The following is an 18,171-nucleotide window of genomic DNA, read 5'->3' as shown; positions in this document are numbered from 1 at the left end:
TTTTGTTGCTTTGTTATGTCCACTACTATTATAAACTATGGCCAGTACGGTGCTAGGTGTAAAACAGTTTGTTGTACATTATGGGGGTTCTTGGGGGACAACTACCCCTGGGAAGATTAAGGGTAGTGATTACAAAGGTGGTAGGAGAAGCAGTACTATGGAATTTGATGGGGATGAATTCTGTATGTTTGATTTGAAAAAGGATGTGCAAAACTTGGTTGGTGTGGGAGTTGAATTTCAAATGGCAAGTATCATTCAAGGGTATATTTGCAGGTTAACAAAAGATGAACACCTATTACATATGTGGCATGAGCTTAAACCTGATAGAGACAAAAATACCATCGTATGTCTTTCCGGCTCAACAACTTCTAAACCCACTAGAGCTCCTATAATCCCCACCACTGCTTCTGACAACAGTCTCCCACCAATGAAGTCACCAGTAAAGGCCCTGTTTCGACCCCCACCTACGTGGCAAACGTCCATTAGTAGGGGTCTCTATTTTATTCATTTAATCAATAGGGCTAAAGCCCAATTTGCAATATCATGGATCAATATACAGGCCCATTAACTCATGTGTCTAAGGCTGAACCTTAGCCACATGGCTTGCCACTAATGTACATTGATTTATGTCTAGATTCATTTCTTATCAAAGAGATAATTATCAGATGAGAGTTATAGTCTATCATAATTACTTGAGTTACAAGGACTCTCTACTCTACCTCTATAAATACCATATTATTTTTCATAAGGAACTACGTTGAAACTTGATCCCTAGAGAATAGATCTTGGGTACGTAGGCAGCCATTATTTGGTTCAGTTTCATCTCCCCCAACATCAAATTCATCTGTTTCTTAGTGCGTTCTTTACCATTGCTCGTTGTGTTGAAGCGGTTTCTTTGCCGAAACATAATTGGCGCCGTCTGTGGGGATTTAGAATTCATTATCACGTGAAACAATCAAGATGGTAAGCATAAGAAGCAGACCAAATAGTCGACATATTCCTCCTGCTAATAATACTCGCAACCCTCGAAATTCAAATCGGCCAATGCAAGAACCGTTGAACAATCAAGTTGATCCTAGTGGTAGGATCAATTCTCAACATCCGATTTGTAGCATCAAGAACCGCCACCGCCTCGCCATCGCGAAAGGCCAGATAAATCACGTGGCACCAACCCTAACAGCCTTGCAACAAGAAAACCGACAAGTCAGTAATCCTCCATGCGGTCTGCCGTCTGTCCATGTTGATCCTTCAGTTGACATGGATATGGACGTGGACATTACGGTGAGTTAGGCACCAACCCTAACTCACGCCAACTAACGGAAAAGGTGATAGTAACAGCCAATTCACCCCTAATACGGTTGAGTGGGAGTTACGACGAGTCAAAAATTTAAATAGGAACTTGAGAAGGAAGCTGGCAAATAGGCAAAGGCCGGTGGACGATGCTGCAAATTCAACAACATCAAGGCTTACCACCGCGAAGGGGACGCAGCCATTCAAGTGTATGGGACCGTCTTGAAGAACCATTTCATCATCCTCAAAGAACGTGTTATTTCTCAAACACAATCAACCCGGCACGCGCTCAAGAGTAATGACCCTATTACCCGTACTTATGGGGAGAATCGTATTGGCAGGGATAACTACTACCCTAGACATGTCCGATCTCAAAGGGAAGATTTACCTCTGAGAAGCAATTTCAGGGAAGACCGCCGTCCTCCGAGATATGTCCGACATGACTGGGAAGGCGGAAAATCGCACAAGAGCAACAAAACATGGAGAAGTGGTATAATTATTCCGACCACCCGGCCAAGGGTGACTACCGGCCTAGACAGGCTGGTTACAGGGATAGACAAAGACAATCACCGGTCGGAGCTGATCGTGGGTACCGCCAAAGATCTCTAACTCCAATAAGAGATAATGGAAGGTATCCTTCTCCACATGGGCACGACCGGGGGCGTCTAGTTGTTCGAGCCAATACTTTAACTCTAACATAACAACAGCTGAAAGAGTTGATTGCAAAAGAACTTAACGATAGAGAGTCAAGGGATGTAAGAATGAAAAACTTGATATCAATGATGGCGATTTGATAAGTTTTCGATCGACATTCAAGAAGCTTACCACCATCCCGACTTCAAACAACCCGATTTTGAACTTTATGATGAGTCGGAAGGAGATCCCGGCTTGCATGTTCTATCGTTAAAAATAAGTTGGTGTTATGGGGTGGAGATGACCCGCTCATATGTAAGCTCTTTCCATCAACTCTAAAGGGAGAAGCATTATTGTTTTGGTTTAGTGAATTGCCTTCAAGATCAATTCACCAATTCAATGAACTAGAAAATCGGTTTGTTAATCGTTTCGCCACAATTGCAAGACGCCAAAGGATGTCGACTCACTTTTGAACATCAAGCAACAACGCGTGACGAAAAGTTACGTAATTTTGTTACTAGGTTCAAAGGCAGCAAAGAGATGTTCGAAGTTTACGATGGGATGTTTTTTTCGCCTTTAAAGAAGCATTATATTATGAAAGAGACAAAAATTCGAACTTCATTGTAAGGGATCTTTACCCTCTAATTAAAGATGTCCCTAAAACTCGTGACGATCTGTATGTTTAGGGCTGAACAACACATCCGTGATCGAGGAGAACCTATCTAAAAAGCGAAAAAGAGACAAAGATATTCGAGTAAAGATTTTTTCGACAAAGAAGAATTCTAAGCCGGAAGCAAAGGACGGTCGGATCAACAAAGCATAACAATGGAAAGAATGACAATCGAAGCAAGTTAGTTTCAATCGCGGATGGAAAGACTCTACCCGAGCTAAAACCGACCCCGCCAATGCCAAGTACTGCTATATATGAGAAGTTGAAAAGTGGGAATCTTCTTTCCCCGCCTTATCCACTTTCAGAAGATACCAAAGGGACAAGGGACAAAGCCTTGCGGTGTAAATTCCATAATGACTATGGCCATGAGACAGAGCTTTGTCGCTCTCTCCGGGGTCCGATTCAGAAATTAGTGGAGAAAGGACTTTTAAATGAATATCTTATTAAAGACTCTCAACAGGCAGTTGCTGCAACGTATGAGCATGTCATTAATGTTTCTCATTCTCATGTTGAGTCTCTTTCCAAAAGTTAGAGTAAGAATCAAAAGCGTTTGAAAGTTAGTTATGTTGGTGAGTTTAACCGTATCAACAAAGTCAATTTTGTCAAAGGAATCCAGATCGAGACTTCTGAAGAAGAGCCCCTCCGATTCACTGATGATGATCTCCTTGGTGTATATCACCCTCACTATGACGCAGTTATAATTTCTGTGTCTATAGGTGCTTCTCGTGTTCAACGGGTAATGATTGACACAGGGGCCACCTCTAGCGTCATTTTTAGTGGATGTTATTCTCAGATGCAACTTCGCGAGGGTATGATCATCGCCGAAGACAATCCTATCATCGGTTTTGATGGGACAACATCTTTAGCGGTTGGAAGAATTACCTTACCAATCAAATTAATGAACAAAGAAGTTGAGCTCGATTTCTTATTGATGGACTGTCGATCCCACTATAACGTAATTTTGGGCAGAGATTGGATACATTCCATGGGGGCTGTAGTCTCCACATTTCATCAGTGTGTCAAGTTCCCATTCTCTGGGCATATTTGCAAGGTTCGTAGTGACCAGGTATCTGCCCATGCCTGCCATGACAAAGCAATGGATGACTATAAAAAATCTGAAGTTCGAGGTAATACGATCCTTGCAAGTGCCCCCCTAAGTTCTGATTACCAAGTGGCGTGCCCTCCATCTATAATATTGAGGCTCGTGTGCAAGGGCGCCTTTACAGTGGATCGACTTTTGGAAGTGCAAGTAGGAGATTCAGAAGAAGAAACCACTTTTATTTCATTTGAACTTTCGGCAGTAGAACAAAAAGAGTTGGTTTCCCATTACAGCGAAATAAGCGTATCTTCGCTTGGAAAATTGAGGAAATGCCGGGAATAGACCCTTCTGTTGCCTGTCATAAACTTGACATTGATCCAAGTTTCAGGCCGGTTAAGCCAAAACCAAGAAAATGGCACCTGATCGGAAGCTCAAAGTTAAAGAGGAGATTGATAAGTTACTTGCGGTTAACTTTATCCGACGAGTTACTTACCCAAAATGGCTTGCTAATGTCGTCGCAGTGCCAAAAAAGAACGGACAAATCAGAATTTGTATTGACTTTACAAACCTTAACGAAGCTTGTCCGATTCATCCGTATCCATTGCCATGAATTTCTGAACTAGTGGATGCCACTTCGGGATTCCAACGCCTATCTTTCATGGATGCTTCTTCAGGGTACTACCAGATCTCTTTGAATGTGGATGACCAAGAGTTCACCGCCTTCATTACCGACCAAGGCATTTTCTACTACACTGTTATACCTTTTGGTCTGAAAAATGCCGGTGCAACCTACCAAAAGCTTGTCAATACAATTTTTTCCGATCTGCTGGGGATAATAATGGAGGCTTATATCGATGATATAGTCGTAAAATCGAAGCTTACATTGGTGATCATCTTTCCGATCTTCAACTTGTTTTGATAGGCTTAACAAGTATAACATGAGACTCAATCCCGCCAAATGTTCTTTTGGCCTCTTCTTCGAAAATTTCGGGATACCTCATGACTCGTAGAGGTATTGAGGCTAATCGATCGATCACGTGCCGTTATTGATATGCCATCACCAAAAATAAGAAGGAAATTCAACGGCTTACCGATCGTCTTGCCGCTCTTCATAGATTTATTTCTAAATATTCCGATCGTTGTCATCCTTTCTTCCAGACTTTAAAGGGGGCGGCAATTTGGAACGTTGATTGTGAGATGGCATTGCAACAACTGAAGAAATACTTGGTCATTCCTCCTATATTGACAAGTCCTTCAATGGGTCAACCTATTAGCATATACCTAGCAGCTACAACTCAAGCTGTTAGTGCTGTTCTTTTCGTCGATGATGGTAGACCCGCCTTTTTATCGAAGAAGACGTTAACCGATTTGAAGTCTCGTTATTCAAAGATGGAAAAATTGCACTTGCATTGGTTCATGCCGCTCGTCGGTTAAAACCATACTTCCGGGGAGGTTGGTCGAGTTTATCTCGAAAGTATCCCTTACGTAAGGTCTTTCGTAATGCACAAGAATCAAGCAGATTAGCCGAATGGGAAAGTTATCTTAGTGCATATAGCATTATCTTTGAAAGTCGTACTGCTGAAAAAGGACATGCTCTAGCTTATTTGATAGCTGATTTTCCGATTGATGATTCTCTTATTGACGATTTCTTGCGCCAAGAAGAATCTATAGAAGACATCTGCCACCCATAACTGGGGGCGACGAAGAACAACTTGCAAACGCAATTCCTAATCCCATTGACCTATGGATTGTTTACTCAGATGGCTCCCATAATAAATCTGGGTCTGGAATTGGATGCGTTTTTGTTAAACCCGGCGGAGAGAAGATTGAGAAATCTGTGTGACTTGGCTTCGCCGCTTCAAATAACGAAGCCGAGTATGAGGCTGCCGTTTGTGCCTTGAGAACAGCTTTGAAACTGGGGGCGCGAAAGCTCCAGTTATACACGGATTCTCGCCTTGTGGCCAATCAGTTTGGCGGGTCTTTTGAAGCAAGAGATGACCGTATGGCGGCTTATCTTGGTTTGATACATAGCCTTGCTCGACAATTTGATAGCATCTCTATCACTCAAAGACCCCAAAATGACATACGTCATGCTGATTCATTGGTTTATCTCTCCGCCGCCGTTAGAAGCGAAGAGTCAAGACACATCACTGTGGAGTTCCAGAAAGAGCCAAGCATTGACTTTACCGAAAAAGAATTGCATGACTTGTATGTACATGAAAGCAATTACTTGTTTTGCTTGTACGCAACAGCGAAATACGACCCACGTATAATCGTACCAATCATGACTCGGAAGCGAAAAAGGGAGATGGAAAATTCACAACATGACCATACTTTGAATCTTCCATTAGAATCTATAGATCCATTTGTTCCTCCTTAATTCGCTCCCGAAACAGATAGTGAGTTGGTACATGAAGCAGATGATAGTCCTGAAGTTCCCGATATGATACTATCAGAGCCAGTGATGATCTCCGATGTGCAAGATTGGCGTCTTCCTTATATCCATTACTTGCAAGTTTCTTCACTTCTGCCAGAACCAAAACTCACTGAAAGAATCAAACGCGATGCATGGAAGTTTTTGGTGATATTTGTTACTGACGGAAGTTTGCACTTATATCGCAAAGGCTCGGACTTAAACCCTATGTTGCGATGCCTCTCAAAACAGGAAGGACTTCAAGTTTTGGAAGAGATTCACTCCGGCTTATGCGGAAGCCACTTCAAGGGGCGAAGTTTAGCTTATAAGGCTATGACACAGGGCTATTGGTGGCCAGAGATCCAAAATGATGCAAAACACCTATCTGAGAGGTGTGATCCATGCCAAAAGCACGATAATATGAGTAAACTACCTGTTACTGAGTTGCATCCCATGCTTAGCCCATGGCCATTTACCAAATGGGGCTTAGACATTATTGGCCCTTTACCTAAAGCTCCGGTAGTATAACGATTCCTTCTTGTGGCAACCGACATTTTACCAAATGGGTAGAAGCAAAGCCTTTGGTCCAAATCCATGCTTCCAACGTCAAAATGTTTTATGGAGAAATATTGTTTGTCGTTTTGGCATCCTCGCGGCACTTGTATCGGATAATGGTAAACAATTTGATCTTTGAAGAAATTCGCCGGGCCTGTGCTAATTTGAAGATACGGCATAACTTCTCCGCGCTTTTATCATCCAAGAAGTTAATGGGCAGGCCGAAGCCACCAATAAGGTGATTTTGGCCAACCTAAAGAGGCGTTTGACTGGCGCCAAAGGAAATTGGGTCAAGGAGTTACCAGTTGTCTTGTGGGCTTATAGGACAACGCCAAAATATTCAACTACATTATCACCTTTTAACCTTGCATATGGTGCTGAAGTAGTCTTACCTACAGAACTGATTTCCAGTACATCTCGGTCAGTTGCTGTTGAAACAGGTTCCAATGACACTACTTTGGCTCAGTCAAAAGCTCTTATTGATGAGGTTCGCTCTAAGGGACTACAATAACTTATTAAGTATCAAGCTGACATGAAACGAAACTACGACAAGAAGATCCGTCCTAAGTCTTTTGCTCCTGAAGACTGGGTTCTCTGTAGAAACCCAAAGCTTATAGAATCAGGAAAGTTTGGAGAAAATTGGTAAGGACCCTACATCATAGATCGTCCAGCATCTAAGGGGTCATATTTCCTCCGTACTATTTCTGGAAGAATGATAGAGAAGCCATGGAATGCTTACCACCTTCGCAAGTTTTACCGTTAGGAAATGTTTTGCATTTTTACATTACTCCATCAATAACAAATCTATCCATCTATGTAGTTCGTTCTATTTTATCCATCAATAAAGGCATTCAACTTCCATTCTCTTAGTTTGGTTGTCATTTTACATTACTCTATTTTTCTGTAAATTTACTTTCAACAATGTCATTCATTAACGTCCATTCTATGGAGGTCATTCATATTATGCCTTTTTCGGTCCAAGTAAGTTGCATTCATGCCTACTTGACGAAAATCCGAGTCAATAAGATGGTTATTCTTGCTCGAAACAATTATTGCAATACTCCCACAGTACAATATCCGTGCTAATTCCACTACTAAGGCAATGGCGTTGTGTTTTAGTTTGGTCCCAGTGCACGGGTAACGACTTTGCACCTGTGATAACTCCAACAGTTGTCAGGACTTGCTTCACGTTCGGTACAAATATTTTGACACCTGAATAGCTAGGTTCATTAAGGACGATCATGTCCCCTTTGCCTTTCAATAACTTTCTCCAATGGTTCTATATTGGGAGGTTTTTCTCTCTACATAGGGGCGTCTCGTTCTTTTACATTCATAAATCAACAACACTAAGTTTTATGCAGGTATGTTATCTGACATCACATGATATTCAATAGCCAACACATACTTTATTTTTATTTTCATAAAAAGAATTTTTAGCTTTATGGTATTACATACTCGCAATCACATGATCATTGGTTTGGGAAAATCCAATGGTTCCTTCCCAACTTTTCGCATATACAACTCGTACAAATCTTTGTAATTCATCTTCTCACGTTCTAGTTCATCTCCCGTTTCTATTAAAGTCTCTGTCAATTGTCTTAGTGACGATTCACAATGTGCCATTTGCACGTGATCTTGGCCGAGCCGCTCGTTGAAATCTGTCATTCGCTTGTTATTTTTCTCTACTTCTTTTTACGCACGTTTAAGTTCCTGATCTTTGGTCGCCACGAGTGACTTCAATTCTATCACATCTGCTTTTAAGTGTTTGTGTTCCTCCATTATCTCACAGGCTTTCCCAAATTCTTCGTACGATCTCTCCTCTGCTTCTTCCGTCCGCTCGATTAAGTTTTTGTTTTCGTCTTCTAACTCTCTGATTGTTCCGCTTAACGCTTTGTTTGCCTCTTCCAATTTTTGGTTGAGTATCTTCACTTTCTCTATTTCTTCTAAGGCATTGACTTCATTCGGAACGATATTTTTCTTCGCGACTTTTTCATGAATTTCTTTGGCCCGCATTTCATCGCCGCTTTTAACTCAAGCGGGCAAAAATATTTGATTTCATCATCTTTCAGACTTAAACACAAGTTTGCAATAACTGATAAAAATAATACTATCATACCTGGTTTATACTATCGAAAATCATTGACATTACTCTGTCATATTCTCCGATGTTCTCCGTATTCTGGTCACATTTTTTATATTTTTCGAGCCCTTCCATTGGCGTAATCCCGGGCGATCCCTTCACTTCGTCTTCCAAACTTGAACATCTCTGCTTCATCTGCCATTTTCATCGGTTTAGTGTTGGACACAAATTTCTTTACCGTCCTAACGTAATAGTAAAAATCAACGGTCAACTTACTGTTAACATATTCTGTGGTTTTCCTCCATGAGTAGTATTACCCCTGACAGTACTTGCCAGTGGTTGTTGGATTCTTTGCTCCTGCATTTTGCTTTGCCGTTTATTTTCTTTCACCGACTTTGTGTTCTTCGCTGCACTATCTTTTGTAAGTATCACTGTTTCGTTCTTTTCCTGTATATACCAAACCAGAGCGAGATATTACATCTCTTTATACTTTTACATATCTATGTTTTCTACGGTACATACCTTTTCCTCTTTGTGTTGAGAATGTATTATTTTTCGTCTGGGCTGTTTTGTGCATTGTAGTCTTGTCCCTCGAGGCATCATACATTGTGACGTTGGTTGTCTCTCGTGGTCTCCGTTCGCCCGTTTTCTTGTGGAACATCTTCTTTTGTACAATTCGCTATTTGTATTTGGCAAGCTCAGCACTAATTCTCGTTGTGTTAATTCCGTTCCATCTTCTTTTTCACTATCGCTATCGCTGCCAAATATTGCATTTCTGAGACTCTTATTCTTCTTCGCCATTTCACTATGTGTTTCCATGGACCTATCGGGCCGTTGTTCGATACCCCCATAGTGTTGGAAATCAACAATATCATCAAAGTAGCTCAAATCTACCAATCTTTCGTCAGCACATTCATGAAAGAAGAAACGAAGGTTGTTCTCCACTTCCTTGTCCAATTCAATGTCTGGGAGTGTACTCGCGTTTTCTGTTAGACACAAATATAACTCGTGTTAGTCAACAATTTACTCGTAGTATAATTTTCAATACTTATGTTTTGGCTTACCTCGAAATTTGTTCGGCACTCTAAACTCTGTCGGATTCCACTTCCCTCGCAAGCGGTATAGAAATCTATCCCATCCGGTGTATACCTTTGGGAACCCTTTAAAACTTCTGTTTGAATCCTTGAATCCAATTTCAAATTTTATGTACCCTTTCGTCAGTATGGCTTTCGGTCGTATCAACGCAAAGATTTCTTGAGCCGCCCCAAACCTTCTGTTAAATTCATTTTGTAAATGGTGCGCTCTCGTAAAGATTAACCAGAACGATATTGGCAGTTGTCCTGGTGCAATTTGCCACCACTCCAATAATTGCGCAATTTCTTTGCTCAATGGAATTGCATTCCTACAATTTAATTGTGTGTAAGCCATTACTACTTCATCTTCTTCGACTTTCGTTTCAAATTCGTACACTTCATCCATCTCAAATTTTTCGAGTCCTAGTATTTTCTGTATTTCCTTAAGCGACCATCGACGCGGTTCCAGGTAGTCGCTGTATCTGTCACCTTCTTTCCACCTCACCAAGTCTGCGATCCTCATCGAGTTTTCTTCTTAAGTGTTTTTTCGCCCGTATAGTACGGTAGTTTCTACCTGAAAAAAAGAAAAGAAAAACGAGTCAGATAAGTAAAAAACTGGGTCAGAGAGCACAAAAACCGGGTTCACTGGGCCATATTAATGTGTAACGCAGTGCACGGCGGCCCTTCCTTTGTGGGAGCTGCACCGTATCATGTTTTGGTTCAAAACTTAAAACCAGTATCGCACTCTGTTAATGTGGCACAGGTATGGTGCCCTTCTTTTGTAGGAGCTGCACCGTATCATGTTTTGCTTTAAAACTTAAAACCAGTTTTGTATACTGGCGCCACCATCATCTCTCGCACCTCAGAGTTTCAGTTTTTTTTCTTTCTTTCGTTTTACATCCGCAACGACGACCACAAAACCCAACAAACCCAACAAACCCAATCGTGTTTTTCGTTGTTACGATTGGTACTATTGCTGCAGGTCGTATTACAGTGGAATTCTTCGCCGATATTGCTCCCAAAACCGCTGAAAATTTCAGGCAATTCTATAATGGTGAACACAGAAAAGGGGTGACACCAGTTGTGTTTCTTCAGTTGGGATGAAGATGAGAAGAAGCGTTACTTGAAAACAAAAGGACCATAAAACTAAACAAACACCGTACTAACCTTTTTTCGTCTTCGACACCAACAACGGCACAGTACGGACACTCGATCCCTCTCACAGTGGTTTACTTGTATTTTCTTCTCGGTTAACACTGCTAGCTCGATCACACTTATCTCCCTCTGAGGTTTGTGGTACGTAGGGGTTTGTTTTTCAGAACTCTCTACTTATGTTCTCTTTTTTTTTCACGAAAACCATCTATTTTTATACCTTTTTTCCGAAACTTGCGATGGTCCAGTATCTAAGTCCTTGTGTAAGTCTATTATACAAACCGACTTAAGATGGGTGACGTAATTCTAAGCTTTATCCAATCCGGATTGAATTTTGGAGTCCTAGTTTTATGTGTTGTACACTTCTTTTATTTTTCTTTATGCTCATTTATCACGCTACTTGTGTTCATATTTCGGAACAAAGTTTTGACTCTTGTACATTTTTCGAATTCCAATTATTTCGTTCATAATAATTCGCGAATTTTTCTCAACAGTTTTCAACGGTCTAATCCTAGTATCGCTATTCCGCTGGTACGCGTCGCCGACATCACTTTCGCATTGTTACGTAATAATCGTTGAGATAAAGATGTGTCGCACTCAATTTCTTTTGAAATTTTATTTATGTGCATCTTTTATTTTCTTTGTGCATTTTCGGTTATTTTTTATTTAACTACGTCATTGCGTCCCGTATACGTTAATTTGACATTTTTTCATTTCCGCTAATTCATGAATTTTTTCCGATTGTCCATTTTCTTATCGTTTACGTTCGCACGACACTTTGTTATACACTCCGCTTACTCTTTTATTATTTCAAGTTTTCCATGATTTTTCTTCTCTTCTTTTCCATGTGAACTTTGTTCGCATGACAAAGAGGGGGCGGTGTTTCGACCCCCACCTACGTGGCAAACGTCCATTAGTAGGGGTCTCTATTTTATTCATTTAATCAACAGGGCTAAAGCCCAATTCGCAATATCATGGATTCAATGTACAGGCCCATTAACTCATGTGTCTAAGGCTGAACCTTAGCCACATGGCTTGCCACTAATGTACATTGATTTATGTCCAGATTCATTTCTTATCAAAGAGATAATTATCAGATGAGAGTTATAGTCTATCATAATTACTTGAGTTACAAGGACTCTCTACTCTACCTCTATAAATACCATATTATTTTTCATAAGGAACTAAGTTGAAACTTGATCCCTAGAGAATAGATCTTGGGTACGTAGGCAGCCATTATTTGGTTCAGTTTCATCTCCCCCAACATCAAATTCATATGTTTTTAGTGCATTCTTTACCATTGCTCTCGTTGTGTTGAAGCAGTTTACTGCCGAAACAGGCCCAACCAGTAAAAGCTCAACCAGTAAAGGCCCACCCATTACCCACTACCCCCAAAAAGAAAAGTGTCCAAGTAAGTGCTAGTGTTAGAAAATCCCCTAGATTTACTCCCACCACTCCTATACCACCACCAAGTCCTATACCACCACCAACTCCTATACCACCACCAAGTCCCATACCACCACCACCAAGTAAGACTATCACCACTTCTATACTTCCAACAACCCCCAACAAAAGTATAAAAATGGGTGAGGCAGTTAGAGTTAGAAGATCCCCCAGGGAACCCAGATTCCCTGTATACAACCAAAGTTCTTCAAATAATGTCCAACCTACTGAGAAACCCCTTACTGTGAAACCCTCTACTATGAAACCTCCTACCAAAAAGCAAGAAAAACCTTTAAGAAGGTCAGGTAGGCTGCAGAAGTTGAAACCACTTGTAGGCCCTAATGGAGAGACTTTGATGTTGGACCTTGTGTCTTCTTCTGATGATGAAGTAGAGAAAATAGTTAAAGTTGAGCATGTTGTGGAAGTTGCTGAACCTGAAGTTGCTTACACTGTCAATGATGTTGTGGATGATTGGGAACATGTATTGGGTTCACTTGATCTAGAAACATTTGATGAGGTTACTTTAGGTGAGACATTTACAGATGGTGATGGTGATGCATTAGATGACAAGGATAGAAGTGATGATGGAGGTGACAAGATGCATGAATATGGTTCTGATTTTTGGACCAGTTTTGAATGCTTGTCACAAATAATGATGAGTGGAGTGCTGAAGATGAGGATGAAGAAGATTACAACTACAATCCTTCATATAGTGACTACTCAGTATGTGGTGCTGATGATGAGGCCTTGGATGACATGGAGCCAATGGAGGAAGAAGTACAAAATTTAGAAGAAGAGATACAAGGTAGTGACTCTAGTGTTGTGAGGGTCAGTACAAATATATTTGAGGCAGAGGAGATGGCTAAACTTGCAGGACCAAAAGTTGAGAATGTTTTTGTGTGTGACTTGAAGCCTAAAATATCTTGGCCAACAGTTGAGGCTTGTAGGGATTTTTTCATAAATTTGGCAATTAGAAAGAAGTTTAGCTATAGACATCTGAAGAATGACAAGGAAAGGCTCATTTTAGAATGTAAAGATTTCAATTGTCAGTGGAAAGTAAGTGCCTCTGTTACCAAAAGAGACAATCACACATTCATTCTTAGGAAGTTTTTGGACCAGCATACATGTGCGGCTGATGATGAAAACAAGTATGCATAGGCTACATCACCATGGGTAGCTAAAACACTTGTTGACAAAATGAGAGATCATCGATTACAAACCAAGGGATATCTGAGAAAGAGATTTTTGTGAGTTTGGAGTTAGTATATCTTATTGGACTGCCTCGGTCTAGTAGAGTTTTGATGCTAGAAAAAATTAATGGAAATTATGAAGTTGGGTATCAAGTAGTCCCAGAGAGATGTGTAGATAGATAGAGAAGTCCAATCTGGTAGCCTTGTTAAATGGTTTGTGAAAGATAGCAATCAGACATTTGTTGGTGTAGTCATTGCATTCAAGGGTTCCTTTGGATGGGTGGGTGGATTGGGTGTAGACAATTGATTGGGCTTGATGGCTGTTTTCTCAAAGGTAAGTATGGTGGGTGTTGTTTGACTGCTATAGACTGGATGCCATGAATGGGCTTTTCCCTATTGGTTTTATGTGTGCAAAGGTGAGAACAAAGATACATGGAGGCTTTTTGTCCGAATTGAAGCCACATCTCATCAAGCACAAGGAAAAGTTGACATTCATTAGTGATGTAGAAGGGATTGGTACCATTTTGCTGCGAATACTTCGATTCTAATCACGGGTTGTTGTTTTAACTTATACATGTATTTTGTTATAAATCTCATCAAGCCATATCTAATGTTTTGGACATGTGTATTTCTTGTTGCAATGTTGTTTCGGACTTTGTTATAATGTTGTTTTAACTTGTACATGTATTTCTTTTGTTGCAGATTTTGTTTCAGACATATGTATAAAAATTTTAAAGCTAAGTTTCCTGGTGAATTATGGGAGAGTCTTGCTTGGGAAGTTGCAATGACATACAAGCTACCAGAATTGACTAGGATCTTAGGAACCATAAACAAAACTGATAGTGCAGCATTGGATTGGTTAGATAATGAGCCAAGGGAGTGTTGGGCTAGAGCACACTTTGATTGGACATCAAAGTGTGATGAGTTGACTAACAATTTCAGTGAGTCTTTCAACTCATGGATTTTGAAAATAAGGGATAAACCTTTGGTCCAGTTTATAGACATGTATAACCTGCTTTTGTTGAAGTCCATCTATGATAGGAGAATGTTGTCAATGAAGTCTTTTTGAACATGGTGTTGTTCCAAATGTTTTGTACATGATTAAGAAAGAGAGGAGAGGTATAACAATTATGAGATCGGAGGAGGTGTAACGAGACTCGTGATTTAGCAATAAGCCACCTAACTGGGAAGAAGTATAATGTGGAAATTCAAAAGCAAGAATGCTCTTGCATTGAGTGGCAAATGTCGAGTGCCCGTGTGCATGCGATTGCGATCTTTCAGTCAAGGAGGGAACCATGGTCTAGGTAAATCACTTGTGTCTATACTTGTGTCTATATGTGCATTCTCTTGGGGTACTTTCTTTACTTTTTTTTCATTATATGGCAGGTATTGTAGTCCTTATTTTAGTCTTTGAGGCTTTCAAAGCAACTTACATAAAATTATTTGTATCCACTTGATAATATAGAGGATTGGCCAGAAATAGTGAGTGATGCCCCTTTCCTAATACTTTTGTTATTTAGCAGTTTATTTATTTTATTTGTATGTAATTTGTAATGTATTTTTCTTAACAGACCTTGGACAAAGAATTGGTACTGCCTCTTGAAGTCTCCACACAACCAGGAAGACCAAGGAAGCAGAGAATTAGGGCAGATGATGAAATTCCCAAGTCAAAAAAGAAATGTACAAAGTGTCAAGAAGAAGGTCACAATTCCAGATCATGTGATGCAAGGAAAAAAGGAGAATTTGGCAAGAAGAAGAAAAGAAAAGGTATCCTTCAATGTCTAATGATACTCATGATGTCATAGTTGGTTATAATGTGATTGTGATGTATCCTTCAATGTCTAATGATACTCATGATGTCACAGCAGCCCAAGTGCAAGATGGATTGCAAGATGGACCTCAGATGCAACAACAAGCTCCTCCAATGCAAGAAGATGCACCTCCAATGCAGCAAAGAAAAGGGAAGAAAAGTAAAGGTATGTTAGTTGAATATTGAAAGCAAAATGCATGAGTATGGTTAGTGCATGACTGCATAAACCTTACCTTATGCAAACACTAATTCAATAAGTGAGCAGGTGCCCAAATAGAGCAAGAAGTAAGTCAGCAACAGCCACCACCCCAAGTACAACAACAACAAGAGGCACCAGCACAAGGTAGGGGAAGGAGAGGCAGGGGAGGGAAAGGAAGAGGAGCCCCAGTGCAAGAGGCAACTCCAGTGCAAGAACCACAAGCAGAACAACCCCCAGGCATGGGAGGTAGAGGAAGAGGAGCCCCAGTGCAAGGTAGCTAGCTCGGTGCAAGAACCACAAGCTCCAAAGGGGGGGAGAGGAAGACCAAGAGGAGGCAGAACAGGAAGAGGAGGGAATGGAAGGGGAAGGGGTAGAGAATTCTCTGGCTTGTATGGCTTGTTGTTTGGTGATGACAATGTAGAAACTCCATCAACTCCTCCAGTGAATGCAAATCAGAGAGCAGGAGAGCCACTTACACAATAGTTGGTTTTTGAATCCTTTTGGGGATTGTCAGTGAATATTTGTCCATATTTTGTTGTTTGGGTTGTTTTGTGTTACATATACTTGAGAAATGGTCCATATGATGTTGTTCATTTTGGGTCAGGTTTATGTATGTGTCCATATATATCTTTTGATTGTTATCGAGGATGTCGACATTGTTTTGGTACCCTTGTGAATATTGTCTGAGTGACATTGCTGAGTTTAAGATTTGAATTGTTGTAGGTAAATCTATATTTCAGAACCAAGAACTTTTATTTCATAACCAAGAACCTTTATTTGAATCCTTTTCAATGAGGCCTTACATCGAGATAGAACCTCACTTGGGATACCCTATTCAATAACACAACAACACTCATTGCCACACGATTACAATCTAGGACAAGTGTAGTCTTGTTTTCGATGAGGGCAACATAGGTTGGTTGCGATCAATGTATTGCATCTCCCTACTAAAACATCCAACCCGGTCAAGATTGCAACCACATTCCAACGACTTTGCCTGTTGTTTTATCCCAATTCTTGAACAAATACATGATCCCTTGCAATTATCCTCCCTACATCTCCTATTAAGGTAGGGACAAGTTGGAGCAAATGTGGCCTTCTTGCTCACATAGCCGATGATCCGTCAATAAACCAAGTTAAAAAAAAAAGTTAGAATTTGATACAACATAGAATTAGTCTTTTAGGATTTAACCCCTCCTGTATTTGAGTTAATTAGGCTTTCATCCTATTTTTCTGCCATTAAAGGAGTTTCAATTTAAGTTCGTGGAAATACTTTTGGTGAATTTACCATTTAAGTTGATTTCATACCTTTGGTACAATGAAAGTTTGAAGCAGGGAGCTCCACCCATGTTTTTGCTTCAGGTGTTCAAGGTTGTTGAGTGAAGAGTGTGAGTGTTGAGCGCCTTCTCTTATAGTACTGACAAAGAGACAACTTCCAACGACTCTATAATTTTGGCCATTGGATCAAATGCTTCAGATTTTTGACATGTGGCCATTTTAAACGTCTCTCTAAAGTCACATGCAAAGCACATGTGAAGGGTAGTTTGGCCATTTTGATAAAAAACGAAAATTTTATTATTATAAAATGGGTTGACCAAATACCAACTGAGAGACGACTCAAGGTCAATCGATAGAAGTAGGACCAATCCCTAATAATCGATAATTTTAGGACCTATCCCTAAATACCCCTAAATAAGTAGGACCAATCCCTAAATAAACCATTAATGAACTACGTTGGAAACTAACGTTCTAAAACTAAAACAGAGACCCTCATGGGAAAAAATTTAAATAAAAGACCATGACCCTTATTGCGGTTGCAATTTTTTGCACTGAAACCGAACTAAATAAAACACATCAAGTTTGTGAACCACGTTTGGATGTCTACCACATCTCTTCCTACTTCCTTCACCTCTGTCACCTCTTGAGGATTAGAAACTTTCAAAGCACACTCTCAGTCCATTTTACTTGTGGAAAAGATTTGTCAACTCAAATCAGCATTCAAATGGAAACTTGGGCACGTTAATGTACCTTACATCAAATGAACAATTTCAAAAAATTTGAGAACGGTGAAGAAACTGCTCCATTGACTTTTGATTCTAGGGATTGCTACATTCTTGGCGTATGTTATAGAATGTACCATTAGCAACTGAAAAGTACCACCCCCTTTTCTTGTTCCATTTTATTTTTCTCTTGAGTTCATTCTAAGTGCAAAGCGACAGAATATACAGTAACTGCAGAATATATTTACCTTCATATTTACAGGGTTGATCAGAGGGACATGAGAAGCGATTACAGCATATCAGAACTATGTAAACCTTGCAGGATAAAACCGGCTTTCATTCTCTTCCAACTATGGAAATCAAGCACCAAATCATCTATTATATCCCTAAAGTTCTAACACTTCTTCCAACAGTTTCAGATATAAAACAGTGTGATTTCTCTCTATTTGCCTATTCAATCTTGACATTTGATGTTGTAACTTTCCTACTTTTTGTTGGGGTTAAACACCGATACCAATCGATTCCCCACTACACAGATAACTTGTATTTGAACAATAACAACTCCAATCAACAATCTAAATAATCCCTACAACCAAACTAACATGCTCAACTCGCTTAACAACT

At 40.2% G+C, this 18,171-nt stretch overlaps 1 protein-coding gene across 1 annotated transcript; it reads right to left on the bottom strand.

Annotated features, from left to right (window-relative positions):
• Positions 1-8,670: 8,670 nt before the first annotated feature.
• On the bottom strand, positions 8,671-10,358 carry LOC147492812 (uncharacterized). The gene is made up of 4 exons (XM_086566351.1): positions 9,745-10,358; positions 9,203-9,666; positions 8,957-9,127; positions 8,671-8,875 (listed from the first exon to the last, which is right to left on the bottom strand). Exons 1-4 carry the CDS (start codon positions 10,274-10,276, stop codon positions 8,711-8,713), a joined length of 1,332 nt encoding a protein of 443 aa, XP_086422477.1. The 5' UTR covers positions 10,277-10,358; the 3' UTR covers positions 8,671-8,710.
• Positions 10,359-18,171: the final 7,813 nt, after the last annotated feature.

This window comes from Coptis chinensis, chromosome 6 (assembly GCF_015680905.1).
Source record: "Coptis chinensis isolate HL-2020 chromosome 6, ASM1568090v1, whole genome shotgun sequence".
Taxonomy (NCBI): domain Eukaryota; kingdom Viridiplantae; phylum Streptophyta; class Magnoliopsida; order Ranunculales; family Ranunculaceae; genus Coptis; species Coptis chinensis.
This window is presented reverse-complemented; position numbering and strand designations above follow the sequence as displayed.